This window comes from Ahaetulla prasina, chromosome 8 (genome assembly GCF_028640845.1).
Source record: "Ahaetulla prasina isolate Xishuangbanna chromosome 8, ASM2864084v1, whole genome shotgun sequence".
Taxonomy (NCBI): domain Eukaryota; kingdom Metazoa; phylum Chordata; class Lepidosauria; order Squamata; family Colubridae; genus Ahaetulla; species Ahaetulla prasina.
The window spans coordinates 1314533-1331314 of NC_080546.1; the positions used below are offsets into that span (position 1 = coordinate 1314533).

Below are 16782 nucleotides of genomic sequence, written 5' to 3' on the forward strand. Positions count from 1 at the left end.
AACCAAGCTCAGAGAGCACCAGGGAGCCTCCAGTCTTCCTCCTCCGCTTCCTTTCTGCAAACAACACTCTCTTCTATTCTTGATGAATATATTTTTTTTCTTTTATGTACACTGAGAGAGCCTATGCAGCAAAGACAAATTCCTTGTGTGTCCAATCATACTTGGCCAATAAAGAATTCTGTTCTGTTCTGTTCCGTTCCGTTCCGTTCCGTTCCGTTCCGTTCCGTTCCATTCTGTTCTATTCTATTTATTTATTTATTTATTTATTTATTTTATTGTATTAAATTTTTATACCGCCCTTCTCCCGAAGGACTCAGGGCGGTGTACAGCCAAAATAAAATATAGAATATATACAATTAAAAGAATTTAAAATAAACTATTACTAAACGGCTGATAATTAAAAAGATTTAAAAATTTAAAATATTAATAAAACCCCAATTTAAAATCAACTATTTATGCCAGTCCTGCTTGAATGAATAAATATGTTTTTAGCTCACGATGAAAGGTCCGAAGATCAGGCACTTGACGTAAGCCAGGGGGGAGTTCATTCCAGAGCGTCGGTGCTCCCACAGAGAAGGCCCTACTCCTGGGGGCCGCCAGCCGACACTGTTTGGCGGACGGCACCCTGAGAAGGCCCTCTCTGTGAGAGCGTACGGGTCGGTGGGAGGCATAAGGTAACAGCAGGCGGTCTCGTAAGTACCCGGGTCCTAAGCCATGGAGCGCTTTAAAGGTGGTAACCAGGATCTTGAAGCGCACCCGAAAGACTACAGGAAGCCAGTGCAGACTACGGAGCAGTGGTGTTACATGGGAGCCACGAGCGGCTCCCATTACCACTCGTGCAGCTGCATTCTGGACTAACTGCAGCCTCCGGGTGCACCTCAAGGGCAGCCCCATGTAGAGAGCATTGCAATAATCCAGCCGAGACGTAACCAGAGCGTGAGTGACTGTGCATAAGGCATCCCGGTCAAGGAAGGGACGCAACTGGCGAACCAAGCGAACTTGGTAAAAGGCCCTCCTGGAGACGGCCGCCAGATGTTCATCAAAGGACAGCCGACCATCCAGGAGGACGCCCAAGTTGCGAACCACCTCCTTTGGGGCCACTAACTCGCCCCCAACAGTCAGCCGCGGGTGCAGCTGACTGTACCGGGGTGCCGGCATCCACAGCCACTCCGTCTTGGAGGGATTGAGCTTGAGTCTGTTTCTCCCCATCCAGACCCGTACGGCTTCCAGACACCGGGACAGCACTTCGACCGCTTCGTTGGGGTGGTCCGGGGTGGAAAAGTACAGCTGAGTATCATCAGCGTACAGATGATAACTCACCCCGAAACCACTGATGACCTCACCCAGCGGCTTCATATAGATGTTGAACAGGGTAGGCGAGAGAATCGACCCCTGAGGTACTCCACAAGTGAGGCACCTCGAGGACGACCTCTGCCCCCCTGTCAACACCGTCTGTGACCGGTCGGAGAGATAGGAGGAGAACCACCGATAAACGGTGCCTCCCACTCCCAATCCCTCCAACCAGCGCAGCAAGATACCATGGTCGATGGTATCAAAAGCCGCTGAGAGGTCTAATAGGACCAAGGCAGAGGAGCAACCCCTGTCCCTAGCCCTCCAGAGGTCATCCACCAACGCGACCAAAGCCGTCTCCTATTCTATTCTATTCTATGCTATTCTATTCCATTCCATTCCACTCCACTCTACTCTACTTTACTCCAGCATTGATGATGTTACTTAGTTGGGTAATGAAAGGTCTCCAAGAAAGAATCAAGTTCAGAGATCACCACTGACCCCACAGCTGTCCTAATCCTCCTCCTCCTCTTTCTCCTCCTCCTCCTCCTTCTAGGACTGATGCTGTTACCTATGAATGCAATGAAAATGTCTGTAAGAAAACAACCCAGCTCAGAGACCACAAAGGAGCCCACAGTTCTGTGTTCCTTTGATTCTTTTTCTAAGGCAACCAAGCCTCAGAAACAATGCAGAGTGTCATAACCATGGAACAACAGCAAAAGATATTGTGCGCTTCATCCTTACGGTAAGAACTCACAACTACAAGCAGAAGGCTGCAATGGAGAAGAAGCCAAAGGGTCCAGATTCCTTTTTTAAAACCCACCGTCGTGTGTCCATGCTACCTTTGGCTCCAGGGAGATTTTCCCATCCCCATAGCTACACAATTATCCAGGAATGCGGCTTTACCTCTAAAACGGTTGTGTGGCATAATTGTGCACACACACACCGAAAATTTAATTCCCCTCGAAATCTTTATTCAACATTTTGAACCTTGCAAAGCCAGAAGCCTACCAATGGTTTCCCTCTGTTTAAAAAGCAAAACGGAATGTTAATCCTTTTACTTTAATTTGGAGTTGTAAACCATGCGGCCTCATCTTCAACAGAAGGAACCTTTCAGCTTTGGTGCATAAAAACATCAGTAAGCTAGAAAGCCAAGTATTTGTCTCCGAGGACATGCCGACCACGAGAGCTGAACACACACACAACATTCAGGATGGCCGGGCAATAACAGGCAAAGTCATCAAAGTGGTCAGGAGGATAACCTAAAACTTTCTGAGGGAAACACAACTTTGGAGAACAAGTTGACCAATGGGTCCCGCGTCATGTGAGTGATCCAGATGGGGAAGAACTAAACCAAACCAAACAGCCCCAAAGCATTTTTTTGTCAAGGGAACAAGGAAAAAAAAATCTGAATCGGGATGGGCCAGAAATGGCACCTCGTGAAGATATTTAGAAAACTCAGAACTTTTAAAAAACCTCCTTCCAAGCTCATTCTAGGAATAAGAAATAAAATGAGAGAGAGAGAGAGAGAGAGAGAGAGAGAGAGAGAGAGAGAGAGAGAGAGAATAGAATAGAATAGAATAGAATAGAATAGAATAGAATAGAATAGAATAGAATAGAATAGAATAGAATAGAATAGAATTTTTATTGGCCAAGTGTGATTGGACACACAAGGAATTTGTCTTGGTGCATATGCTCTCAGTGTACATAAAAGAAAAGATACATTCATCAAGGTACAACATTTACAACACAATTGATGGTCAATATAGCAATATAAATCATAAGGATTGCCAGCAACAACTTATAGTCATACAGTCATAAGTGGAATGAGATTGGTGATGGGAACGATGAGAATATTAATAGTAGTGCAGATTCAGTAAATAGTCTGACATTGTTGAGAGGGGGGGGCATTATTCAGAACTTCTCTACATTCATATAGTCCATGTGTGTTGACTACATTCCAATCATAGATTATTTTAGCACATCTCACAATTATTGAAAATAAATAGGGCCTCTGTGGCTCAGACTGGTAAGACAGTCTGTTATTAACAGCAGCTGCTTGCAATTACTGCAGGTTCAAGCCCCACCAGGCCCAAGGTTGACTCAGCCTTCCATCCTTTATAAGGTAGGTAAAATGAGGACCCAGATTGTTGGGGGCAATAAGTTGACTTTGTATATAATATACAAATGGATGAAGACTATTGCTTGACATAGTGTAAGCCGCCCTGAGTCTTCGGAGAAGGGCGGGATATAAATGCAAATTTTAAAAAATGAATTTGTGGAAGCCATTAGCTATTGCCCTCTTCCAATACTTGAGGGGCTGCCACAAAGAAGAGGGCGTCAACTTCTTTTCCAAAGCAGGGGTCTCCAACCTTGGTCCCTTTAAGACTTGTGGACTTCAACTCCCACAGTCCCTCAGCCAGCAAAGCTCAGCAAAGCTGGCTGAGGAACTCTGGGAGTTGAAGTCCATAAGTCTTAAAGGGACCAAGGTTGGAGACCCCTGCTCCAAAGCACCAGAAGGCAGGAGAAGATGCAATGGATGGAAGTTAATCAAGGAGGGATGTCCCAAAGGCGCTTTTTTCTCAACTGGACCTTCTGGTTTTTCCTTGAAGATGTTTCGCTTCTCATCCAAGAAGCTTCTTCAGCTCTGACTGGATGGTGGGGAATGGAAGGATTGGTACTCCTTGCACACAAAGCTGGGCATTTGTTGCATAATGTGTTGCTTGAAATAGATTCGGAAAAGGATTTGGTAAAGGACTGTATGATAAAATGGGCACAGAATATTCAGGAACCAATAATGTTGGAAACATGGGAGAAAATCTGGGTTAGAAATGTTAAGTTTACACAAGCACAGAATTTAAGGGAAAATTTTTATAAGATGTTTTATAGATGGCACTTAGATCCCAAAAAATTATCATGTATGTATCCTAATATCCAAGCGAAATGTTGGAGGTGTGATTGTGATGACGCTACATATTTTCATATTTGGTGGACTTGCAAGAAAATTAAGGTCTTTTGGATAAGAATTTGGTGGATTATTCAAAATGTACTGAAGAAGAAGATAAAGTTCCTGCCACAATTTTTCCTTTTGGGAATTATAACGGATTGTACAGGGATTGAGACTAAACTGATTCTGAATTTAATAACAGCAGCAAGACTGTTGATTGGACAATACTGGAAGAAAGAAGAGGTACCTACAATAGAAGAATGGATATTGAAAGTCATTAATTTGGCTGAGATGGCTAAAATCTCAGCTTTTTTAAAAGACAATACGCAGGAAAGATATTTAATTGAATGGAAAAATGGATTGATTATCTACAAAATAGATATCAGATTAAGAAATATCAGATTGCCTTTGAATAATTAGAAAGTTATTTTATGTAATGGAGAGGGGGTTGGGAGATGAAAAGCTTTGGATGTGGTTATTTGGATTGGAAGGAAAATTTTATTCTATGTTTGGTTTATGTATAACAATACCTGGGGAGGGGGGAAGGGTTTTGGGAGGGGGAAAAGGGGAAATGTCTTTGTTTTTTTTAAAACTCTTTCAATAAAAAAAAAAAAAGCTGGGCATTTGCCTCCTTTTGGAGAGTCATTGAGGCCACTTGGAGGTTTATCTGTGCCCTCAGGGTTGTCTGTGTTTACCATCCAGTCAGAGCTGAAGAAGCTTCTTGGATGAGAAGTGAAACGTCTTCAAAGAAAAACTAGAAAATCCAGTTATCTCCTGAAAAAGCACCTTTGGGACAACCATGACCTGGATGAGCAAGAATCTCCATAGACAGCAAGGAGAGAAGCAACGTCGAATGAGAAGGAGAAACCTCCTAACAGTGAAGACAGTTAACCAGTGGAACAGCTTGCATTCAGAAATCATGAGCGCTCCATCACTGGAGGCTTTTAAGCAGAGACTGGACAGCCATTTCTTTGGAATAGTACAGGGTTTCCTGCTTGAGCAGGGGGTTAGACTAGAAGATCTCCAGGGTCCCTTCACTCTCTATTATTGTGTAGATTGCATGGAGGTGATGGGATAGGGCTCTTATCAAGGTTTCCTTCCGTGTGCCTTTGTGCCCACCTAGTCCCTATGTTGTGTCTGCGACCCCCGAGCCAGGCCTCCTGCCAGAAAGTGACTCGGAAAGTGAGGGGGAACGGCCGTCAGGACTTACCTCGGGAGCACCGGCTTCCCTGGTTCAGCTCCAGGAGCCAGAGGCAGGCCAGGTGGAGGAGATAACGAGGCCTCCGTCCCCTGACTCTTTCCCCCCCCAGGCCACGCCTCCAGACCCAGCTGATGGCAATCAGGCCTGGCTGGACCCTAGGTTTCATAGGCAGGAGAGGCGGGAACAACAGAAGCAGGGGTGGGGCAGGCCTAGGAAGTGCTGAGTCATGGAGCCACACCCCACAGGATATAAAAGCAGCAAGGGCTGCTATACCCCTTCGTGGCAAGCAAATCAACTGCTTAACTAGAGCTGAAGTACTGTTTGTTGACTCATCGGCGTCGAGGGAGATAACAGAGACACTTGGCAGACGCTCGCTAGTTTGCTGCCAGAACTGATAGTGCCGGCTAATTAAGCCATCGCTCGGATGGAGGCGAGGGGGGACAGAACACCCTACCTTTTTCAACGCTTCCATTTGAGCAAGGTCTCTTCTGCGGAGCCTCACCCAACGCCTACGCCGGTTAGTGTGATACATCTTCTCTGCGGGCACCCAAGACTTTGGTTTGCTGTCTGGAGGGATGGTGATGCCATATTCCCAGCCTGGGGGAGGAGAGAGAAGAGCTTGGGATAATAAAGGGAACGGTCTAAACCTTTTGCATTTAACCAAGGGGAAACATCTGTTGAACTTCTATGTCAGGGTTCCAAGTAACACTCCCAACGAAACCAAACTCTGAGGCTCGCAATTCCTCAAAGCTAATTTTTATTAGAGATGTCATATTCACATCTGTGAATCTGAGAGCTTCCGGGTTTTCCTCACCCAAAAGAAAGTTCAAGATCTTGCCCGCTTCTCCCACATGTCCACCACTGCTCCAATCAGCTCCTTCACGTGCAGAAGACAACTTCCATGTTCTTCTCTGCACAGCTGTCGGACACCAAGGCCTTGAACTTCTCTGCAAACTTTTTTTATGGCTAATTCTACTCCACTCCTGCGATCCCCCCTCCCAACTTCCCACGGTAGGATTGTGATAGGCCTGGATCCTGAAGGCACCAAGGCAATATGGCTTCCAGGCCTGACCTTCTACTCCTTTCCATGGAGAGGGCTGAGGAATCCTGACACTGGAAGCCCAGCAGGTCTGTTGAGACCTCAGACAGGACAGTCTCCCAGATCTTGGGACCTTGATGGAGACGTCAAGGAAAAAAGTCCTTGCTGACCATGTTTTAAACCCAAACAGCAAAGAATTGCTCGGTAGCCTCCAAGTATCCCTTCCTCTAGTTTTAGCAATGAATTCGGCTACAGCCCATTGTGCTAGACCTAGTTCAAAAGAGAGAGAAGGAAATAATATGAAGGAATGTCAGGAGATTCCTTATCATCTCATTTCCTTGTTCAAGAAGCAAGAATGTATTTGTCCAGACAAACGTGGGGGGTTGCTCTAAATCCCCCACAGCTTTTTAGTTCTCTTTCCATTATTGTCTGTTTTCTATGTCTCTGCTGTTTTTTTAAAAAATAGTTTCTTTAAAAATTTACCGTAAAAGATGTTGTCCCAAAGGTGCTTTTTCAAGAGGCAACTGGACTTCCTTAGTTTTCTCTGAAGATGTTTCATTTCTCATCCAGGAAGCTTCTTCAGCTCTGCAAGGAATATAAATCCCTCCGTTCCCCACCACCCAGTCAGAGTTGAAGAAGCTTCTTGGATGATAAGCAAAAGGTCTTCAAAGAACACCAAGGAAATCCAGTTGCCTTCTGGAAAAGCACCTTTGGGACAACCATGACCTGGATGACTGAGAGTCTCCATAGACGGTCAAAGATCTTCTACCTGCTGGGCAACCTGAGGGTCACTCGGGAGAGACAAGCAAAACTTGGCCAGGAACGTTGCCTCAACCCAACTGTTTTTCCATCCATCCCAAAAGAAAGCAAATACCTTTCTCATCCACCGCCCGGTTGAGATCCGTGTCCCACTCCACATCTTCCCACTTCCACCCCAAAGGACACTCAATTTCTTCCTTGGGCAAAATCTTCTCCCCATTCTGGAAAAAAGAGACGAGAATCCAATGAAGCCCACCTGGCTGTCCTCTCATGCGAGTCAGAAGACATGAGGGCTCCTTGGGGTTTCCGAGCTTGGTGGTTTTCTTGCAGACATTTTTTTTTTAACCAAACTAGGTAATATCATCAGTGCTAGTAGCTACTTTAGAGACTTGCTAGCTAGTAGAATAGCCACTAGCACTAATATTATTTATTTATTTATTTATTTATTTAATCACATTTGTATACCGCCCTATCTCCCGAGGGACTCAGGGCGGTTTACAGCCCAATAAAAACATACATATGAATACAGAATAAAACACCAATTTAAAAAACTTATTAAATAAGGCCGAATATTAAAAATTGCAATAAAAATAATAAAAACCCCATTAAAACCAAATTAAAATTTAAAATTCTAGTCCAGTCCTGCGCAGATAAATAGATGTGTCTTAAGCTCGCGGCAAAAGGTTCGAAGGTCGGAAAGTTGAGGAAGACCTGGGGGAAGTTCGTTCCAGAGGGTGGGAGCCCCCACAGAAAAGGCTCTCCCTCTGGGTGTCGCCAGTCGGCACTGCCTGGCTGACGGCACCCTAAGGAGTCCCTCCCTGTGAGAGCGCACGGGTCGGTGGGAGGCAATCGGTGGCAGCAGATGGTCCTGTAGATAGCCCGGCCCTATGCCATGGAGCGCTTTGAAGATGGCTACCAAAACCTTGAAGGTATTACCTACTTTGGGTAATGAAATGTCTGCAAGAAAAGCACCAAGCTCAGAGAATACCAAGGACCCTACAGTCCTCCTCCTCCTCTTCCTCTTCCTCTTCCATCTCCATCTCTCCACAAACCCCACTCCCTTCTAGACCTGATGATGTTCCCTAGTTAGGTCATGAAACATCTGCAAAAAACCCCACAAGCTCAGAGAGCACCAAGGACCCTACAGTCCTCCTCCTCCTCTTCCCCCCTCCTCCTGCTCCTCCCCCCTGCTCCCCCCTCTCCTCCCTCTTCTCCTCCTCCTCTCTATAAATCCCTCTCCTTTCCAGCACTGATGATGTTCCCTAGCTTGGTCATGAAACATCTCCAAGAAAACCACCAAGCTCAGAGAGCACCAAAGACCCCCTGATTTCAACCCCGAGCTACAAATATTCTCCTTTGTAAGTCGTAATAAAGCTGAGAAGAAGGAACTTCCATCATCCATTCAAAGGAAAGTCCCTCACCCACCCACCCACCCACCCCATTACAACCAAAGAGGTCCTCACTCACCACATCTGTGTAGGCTTCGGCCATATGGATCCACTGGCCTCCTGGAAGCCGAACTTGGTTCTCAAAGACTTCCTCCACAAAGCTCATGTGACCCGCATCCACGTCATGGAGCAGCCTGAATTGGGGAGGGAGGGAGGATATGGCCCCGACTCCTTTTAACCTTTTTCTCTCACCCTGGAAAGACCGTTATTAAACGGGAGCCCTCCTAACCCCTTGGAACAAGGATGGGTCCCTCCGTCTTCCTTGGGTTGGCAGGAGAGGGCAGAAATTGGGTAGCCCCCCAAAACTGTATTTCTATGTCTTGTAGTTCTGAAAATTCAGAGTGGGCCCATCTTTCATCATCATCTTTGTTCTTGGAAGATGGATCTTCTCCAAATCATGATGATGATGATGAAGATGATGATGATACGATAAGCTTGATGATGCAAATAGCAACTCTTTAAGTAACTGGTCGAGTTGCAACCATTGATGAGGCTCTAAAGCTACACAAAATTTAAGACTTCTGAAAGTTCTCAGATGGATTTTACATCTTCTTCACTCAAAAACAATGATCCCCTTGAGGGCCACTGGAGGGCTTTGGGGCCTTGGGCAAAAGGTCGGCATCTCCAGATTGGATCAGGAACCCACCCACCCCCAAGCACAGCAGCCCACAGAAAATGGTAAAAATGGCCAAGCCCTGGGCCCACCGGAAGGTTGTTCTCTTTGGGGGTCGTGTGGTTAGCCCCTTCTCCCATGGTTTTCGGCATCCCTGCCCTCCCCCAGTTGTCATCCCACAAATTCACAGGTTCTGCAAAGCCCCAGCAACTCTGTCCCTTTGTCTATGGAGACTGTCCATCATCCAGGTCATGGCTGTCCCAAAGGTGCTTTTCCCAAAAGGCAACTGGACTTTCTTGGTGTTTTTCCTTGAAACCATTTTGCTTCTCACCCAAGAAGCTTCTTCAGTTCTGACCGAATGGTGGAGGATGGAAAGATTTACATTCCTTGCACTCTGGTCATTAGGGACTCCCTGTGAGAATCGTTGAGGCCAGTTGGGGATTTATATCTGTCCTCAGAGTCACCTGAATCAGCATGTAAACAGGTATGGAACCTTCCTGGGACGACTGAAAGGACTCTGCGGGAGACAGGAAATAGGCTGTGCCAAATCGGTTACAGGAACGGTTGCAGGAACTGGGCACAGCTAGTCCAGTGAAGAGAAGGACCAGGGGAGACAGGATAGCATCTTCCAATATTTGAGGGACTGCCACAAAGAAGAGGGGGTCCACCTATTTTCCAAGGCAACCAAAGGCCAGACAAGGAAGAATGGATGGTAACTGATCAAGGAGAGATTCAACCTGGAAATAAGGAGGAATTTCCTGCCAGTGAGAACCATCAACCCATGGAAGAGAAGTTGCCTTCGGAAATTGTGGGAGCTTCAAGTGGCCTCAATGACTCTCCTGGGGCTAACAACCCAATCTCAGAGTGCTAACGTCTGGATGGCTGCACAGAATATAAATCCTTCCATTCCCCACCTGTCAGTCAGAACCAAAGCAGCTTCTTGAGTGCAAAGCGAAATGTTTTCAAGGAAAAAAACCCAAGAAAGTCCTGTTGTCTTTTGGGAAAATGCCCTTTGGCTCTCCATGTTGTCAGGGCCCGGCAGATTCCTTCCTGAGATCATGCATCCAGGCAGCCCGTGGGGTGATCTAAGAGGAGGGGGGGAAGGATTGAATGCCGCTCTCCTGAGCTAGGAAGACCTAACCCAGGAGGGCCCAAGGAAAGGGCAGAGACCCTGGAGACGTCAACCTCCCACTGTCCATCACTCACGTCTTCTCGGGGCTGACAAACCAATCTCCAGCCCAGGCCCAACCGGTGGAAGGCTTGAAACTGTCCTTGGGTAGCTTGATCTTGGCGGTGATGTCCGAGTACTTGGGGTAGGTGAGACCCGTTGTGCCCCAGTTCCCTACCAGCGCCAGCTTCGTTTGGTTTTCATACTAAGACCCAAAAGGACGAGAAAGAGAGAAATTGGGGATGAGCAAATGGGCAAAGTCCCTCTCTCTCCCAAAAGACACCTGCTTCAAAGTCACACGAAGGAGGGGGCTTTCCCCAGGAGCTAAGGGGCAAATCAGACTGCAGTCCTTGGTGTGCAAAAAGAGAGCCACACACACATACACACACCCTCCTTTCACACAGCACATAACTCTACTAGTTAGGCAGATTGTGCTTTACTCTGGCAAGATCCCTGTCTGTAGGCAGGCGCCAATAATGAAAGTACTCTGAATAAATCCTTATCTTGTTCTTGGTTCCTTGCACCTGTCAGGACCTTAGAGGTGAGCAATGAACTTTTTGCAGTGTGCAAGCTAAAAGGAAATTTTTGCTGGGTGGAATTCCATTCAGTGCAATGGGCAGATGAACAATAGTTAATTAACAATAATTGAGGCCACCAGAAGAGGAAGAACCAGGAGGAGGAGGAGGAGGAGGAGGAGGAGGAGGAGGAGGAGGAAGAGAAGGACCAGGGAGACAGGAAATAGGCTGTGCCAAATCGGTTACAGGAACGGTTGCAGGAACTGGGCACAGCTAGTCCAGTGAAGAGAAGGACCAGGGAGACAGGATAGCATCTTCCAATATTTGAGGACTGCCACAAAGAAGAGGGGTCCACCTATTTTCCAAGGCAACCAAAGGCCAGACAAGGAAGAATGGATGGTAACTGATCAAGGAGAGATTCAACCTGGAAATAAGGAGGAATTTCCTGACAGTGAGAACCATCAACCTATGGAAGAGAAGTTGCCTTCGGAAGTTGTGGGAGCTTCAAGTGGCCTCAATGACTCTCCTGGGGCTAACAACCCAAACTCAGAGTGCTAACGTCTGGATGGCTGCACAGAATATAAATCCTTATCTTGTTCTTGGTTCCTTGTACCTGTCAGGACCTTAGAGGTGAGCAATGAACTTTTGCAGTGTGCAAGCTAAAAGGAAATTTTTGCTGGGTGGAATTCCATTCAGTGCTATGCGTCCAGTTTGCCCAGAGCCCAGTTTGCAGACCAGAGCTCCCAAAAGACACCTGCTTCAAAGTCACACAAGGAGGGGCTTTCCCAGGAGCTAAGGGGCAAATCAGACTGCAGTCCTTGGTGTGCAAAAAGAGAGCCACACACATACACACACCCTCCTTTCACACAGCACATAACTCTACTAGTTAGGCAGATTGTGCTTTACTCTGGCAAGATCCCTGTCTGTAGGCAGGCGCCAATAATGAAAGTACTCTGAATAAATCCTTATCTTGTTCTTGGTTCCTTGTACCTGTCAGGACCTTAGAGGTGAGCAATGAACTTTTTGCAGTGTGCAAGCTAAAAGGAAATTTTTGCTGGGTGGAATTCCATTCAGTGCTATGCGTCCAGTTTGCCCCAGTTTGCCCCAGTTCCCTACCAGCGCCAGCTTCGTTTGGTTTTCATACTAAGACCCAAAAGGACGAGAAAGAGAGAAATTGGGGATGAGCAAATGGGCAAAGTCCCTCTCTCTCCCAAAAGACACCTGCTTCAAAGTCACACGAAGGAGGGGGCTTTCCCCAGGAGCTAAGGGGCAAATCAGACTGCAGTCCTTGGTGTGCAAAAAGAGAGCCACACACATACACACACCCTCCTTTCACACAGCACATAACTCTACTAGTTAGGCAGATTGTGCTTTACTCTGGCAAGATCCCTGTCTGTAGGCAGGCGCCAATAATGAAAGTACTCTGAATAAATCCTTATCTTGTTCTTGGTTCCTTGTACCTGTCAGGACCTTAGAGGTGAGCAATGAACTTTTTGCAGTGTGCAAGCTAAAAGGAAATTTTTGCTGGGTGGAATTCCATTCAGTGCTATGCGTCCAGTTTGCCCAGAGCCCAGTTTGCAGACCAGAGCTCCCAAAAGAAGAGATGTTGCCTGACTTGAAAGTACTTGACCTTTTCATCCCATGTACCCTCCCCACCCCGTTAAAAGTCCAAATCCCACCCGCCCTGAGTAAACCTACTTTTAAGAATATGGTCTGAGCCTTCCACAGTTTTTGCCACAGCAGCTGGCTCCGTTGTGGAGAAGAGGACCTCCTGTCAGCTCTATTCAGATTCTGATTCTAATTCTTCTTGAACCTTGAATGGTTGAATTGGGCTTAAAGGTCTTGCATTTTTATAGAATGAATGAATCAATCAATCAATCAATCAATATCAAACACGGCAAGATCTGCCATGTGACTCCATTCAGTGCTATGCGTCCAGTTTGCCCAGAGCCCAGTTTGCAGACCAGAGCTCCCAAAAGAAGAGATGTTGCCTGACTTGAAAGTACTTCTGACCTTTTCATCCCATGTACCTCCCCACCCCGTTAAAAGTCCAAATCCCACCCGCCCTGAGTAAACCTACTTTTAAGAATATGGTCTGAGCCTTCCACAGTTTTTGCCACAGCAGCTGGCTCCGTTGTGGAGAAGAGGACCTCCTGTCAGCTCTATTCAGATTCTGATTCTAATTCTTCTTGAACCTTGAATGGTTGAATTGGGCTTAAAGGTCTTGCATTTTTATAGAATGAATGAATCAATCAATATCAAACACGGCAAGATCTGCCATGTGACTCCATTCAGTGCAATGGGCAGATGAACAATAGTTAATTAACAATAATTGAGGCCACCAGAAGAGGAAGAACCACAAGGAGGAGGAGTTGATTCTCTCTCCAGGACTAGAAGCAGAAAGGTGTAAACAACAACAAAAGAGGGTTGGAGCATCAGGAAATAAACATTCAAGCCCTTTTGAGTTTCTGAATGGAAAGGTCTCTGCCCAGTGCACGTTCCAATGCAAAGGGGTGTCTACTCCCCTCCCCTTGCATGGCAGGTGCCCCCAAAACTACCAGCAATCCAGTTGTGGAGAACTTCCCCGTCCCAACCCCATTAGAGAAGGTCAGATCTGGCTCACCGTTTCAGCAAAGACAGACAGCCTCCCCTCGGCTGTCTGGTTGAACTCCTTCTCGTCCACGGCTAGCCCCAGCCACAGCCGGACGCGGATCTGAGCTGGGATCCTGGGACCCACCACCTCTTCCTGTGGACACTGTGGGAGGGGGAGGGGGCAGGAAGAAGGCTCAGAGTTATTGGTGGTCGGCAGCCTGGCAGGGCTTCAAGAGACAACCCTTCCCTGATTTTCCAAAGCACCTGAGGGCAGGTCGAGGGTCTCCTGCTTGAGGGGGGGGGCTGGACTAGAGGACCTCCCTGTCAGCTCTATTCAGATTCTGATTCTAATTCTTCTTGAACCTTGAATGGTTGAATTGGGCTTAAAGGTCTTGCATTTTTATAGAATGAATGAATCAATCAATCAATCAATCAATATCAAACACGGCAAGATCTGCCATGTGACTCCATTCAGTGCTATGCGTCCAGTTTGCCCCAGTTTGCCCAGAGCCCAGTTTGCAGACCAGAGCTCCCAAAAGAAGAGATGTTGCCTGACTTGAAAGTACTTCTGACCTTTTCATCCCATGTACCCTCCCCACCCCCGTTAAAAAGTCCAAATCCCACCCGGCCCTGAGTAAACCTACTTTTAAGAATATGGTCTGGAGCCTTCCACAGTTTTTGCCACAGCAGCTGGCTCCGTTGTGGGAGAAGAGGACCTCTCGGGCGGGCAGCCGGGCGTAAGCCACCCGCCGGTCGCCTTGCAACATCCAGATCACGACATCCGGGAGGCTGTTCTGGGGCTGGCAAGGAAAGGGTTAACAGACTTTAGGCAGAGGAATCCTATATCGAAGGAGGGAGGGTCATTAAAAGAAGATGATGGTGTTAGCACCCCTTTCCCTAGACCTGGGATGGCGAACCTATGGCACGCATGCCCAAAGTGGTACATGGAGCCACGTCGCCTGGCACATGCGGCGTCACCTGTTCTTCTTCTGGGTTTCTGGCGCGCTTGCGCACGCGAGGATCAGCTCGCCTTTTTGCATGCAGCAGTGCCGGAAACTAGAAGAGCGGGTCTGCCATTTTCCTGTGCGAGCATGCGTGCCAGCCAGCTGATCGCCACGTGTGCACGCGTGCCAGAAATCCGGGAGAGTAGCTGGCTGAAACCGGAAGTTCAGTAGCTGAAACCGGAAGTTCATTTTCAGGCGCGCACATGCGCCCTGGCAGCTCCTCTTCCGGGTTGCAAGATGCGCGAGGTCCCTTTTCGGCACTCTGGCCCAAAAAGGTTCATTATCATTGTGCTAAGACATAAGAAATGGCTCAATGGTTTAGAACAGGGGTCTCCAACCTGGGCAACTTTCAGCCGGGCGGACTTCAACTCCCAGAATCCCCCAGCCAGCTGGCTGGGGAATTCTGGGAGTTGAAGTCCGCCCGGCTGAAAGTTGCCCAGGTTGGAGACCTCTGGCTTAGAAGAGACAGAAGAGCTCCGTTCCTGTTTGCATGCTGAGAATTATATCTACCTCCTCCACCATGGATTTTAATCGAGACAGCCAATCTTCTGCCTGATCCAAAACCATCTGTAGGTCAAAGTCTTCATGCTTCATCCTCAAGGCCGCCTGGACCATCTGGTCGAGGTTGGTGGTCCGGAAACGGTAGAGATATTGGTCCAAGTGGGTGCTGTTGGGCTTCTGAGTGACGTCAACCAGGGGCTGGCTGTGGGAGGAGAGCGAGCCAAGGAAGCCCATCTTAGTCTCATCCTAATCCATTATTAGCCCAATTACCACTTTTTTCCCTACTTAAAACCGAAGAAAACGGTAACCGGGCACCCTCCGAGCTGACCCCAGCCAGAGCTTAGAACAACTCAAAGAAGATCGGAAGAGGTGGTGAGACCATCTGGCCCAGAGAATCGCCAAGAATCAGACACAACTGAATGGATAACATCGTCATTATCTCTATTTAACTTCCTGTAATTTTAATTGATTTTTATATTTATCACGGTGTTTTATATTCCCATGTAATTGCATTGTAAGCCTAATTATTCATTTTCTCTATTTAGTTCCTGTATTTTTCATTGATTTTTATATTTATAATTGTGTTTTATAGTCCTGTTTGATTGCATTATAAGCCTAATTACTCATTTTCTCCATTTAATTCCTATCATTTCAACTGGTTTTTGTATTAATTTTGTTTTATATTTCTATTTAATTGCATCGCTAGCCTAATTACCCATTTTTTCTATTTAATTCCTGTAATGTTAACCGATTTTTATATCAATAATTGTGTTTTATAGTTCTATTTAATTGCACTGTAAGTCTTCCCAGAGTCCCTCGTGATAGCAAGATGGGCCGCATATAAATTCAATGAATAAATATATAAATAAATCCCGGAACTAGAATAAAGGGGGTACAAGAGAGAGACTACATGTGGGAGTGAAATGGTTTTTGCTGAGTACATGCAGGAATGCATGAGAAGTCAGTTAGATCTTCTGCCTGCATGGCAGAAGAGATAGCTTTGTGCAAAACAAACATCTTGATAAAGCCTGCGGTTTAGGTTAAGACACACAGCAGATAATGAATGTTTCCTTCCTTTATCTGTATCAGGAGCTGTCACCTGGCAGGAAATGTTGCAATGCCATTGTTCCTTGTGCTATACTGTCTCAATAAAAGAGTGACTAGGGCTTCGGCTCGACGCACTCACCCCGAGGAAGCCATGAGTGTCGGGTCTTAATGAACACCTACATCCCACATTTGGTGACCCCCGATGTGATATCTTCTAAAGGAATCCTTTGGTAAGTATACATCCGTCTACTCCCAGGGTTTTGCCAGGCATTGGACTAGCGCTTCAGTAGTTTATTGCAGGTCAATTCTACTTCTACAGAACCATGGAAGGGGATTTCTAAAGCTCAGTTAGAGCACGTAAAAGAAATAAGGAAATTGTCAGACGAAACTATTTTCAATTCAATGCACAAGGGACAGTTTTGCAAGTTTCCAGATCAGAAATAAGGGAGCTCTTCAAATACATCTGGGAACATATGCCAAGTTATCCTGAAGGAGGTAGTGTAAGGGTTGATACATGGAAAAAGGTTGGCGATTATCTTCATCGTCATCCTAGGGCACCAGCGCCAATTTTAGGGACGTGGCGCTCGGTCATGGAAGCTATTCAGACGCATTCACATCCGTTGCTGTCTGTTCTTACCCATCCTCCAGATAAGCCACC

At 46.7% G+C, this 16782-nt stretch overlaps 1 protein-coding gene across 1 annotated transcript in view; it reads right to left on the reverse strand.

Moving 5' to 3' along the window:
• The window catches only part of DYSF (dysferlin), a 154535-nt gene that overhangs the window by 80638 nt on the left and 57115 nt on the right, over nt 1–16782 (reverse strand). Inside the window, exons 23-29 of the mRNA XM_058193062.1 lie at nt 15087–15279; nt 14217–14372; nt 13604–13735; nt 10504–10670; nt 8704–8818; nt 7352–7457; nt 5893–6035 (exon numbers count right to left, since the gene is read on the reverse strand). Coding sequence (XP_058049045.1) covers nt 5893–6035; nt 7352–7457; nt 8704–8818; nt 10504–10670; nt 13604–13735; nt 14217–14372; nt 15087–15279 — 1012 coding nt within the window. The remainder of the gene's footprint in view (nt 1–5892; nt 6036–7351; nt 7458–8703; nt 8819–10503; nt 10671–13603; nt 13736–14216; nt 14373–15086; nt 15280–16782) is intronic.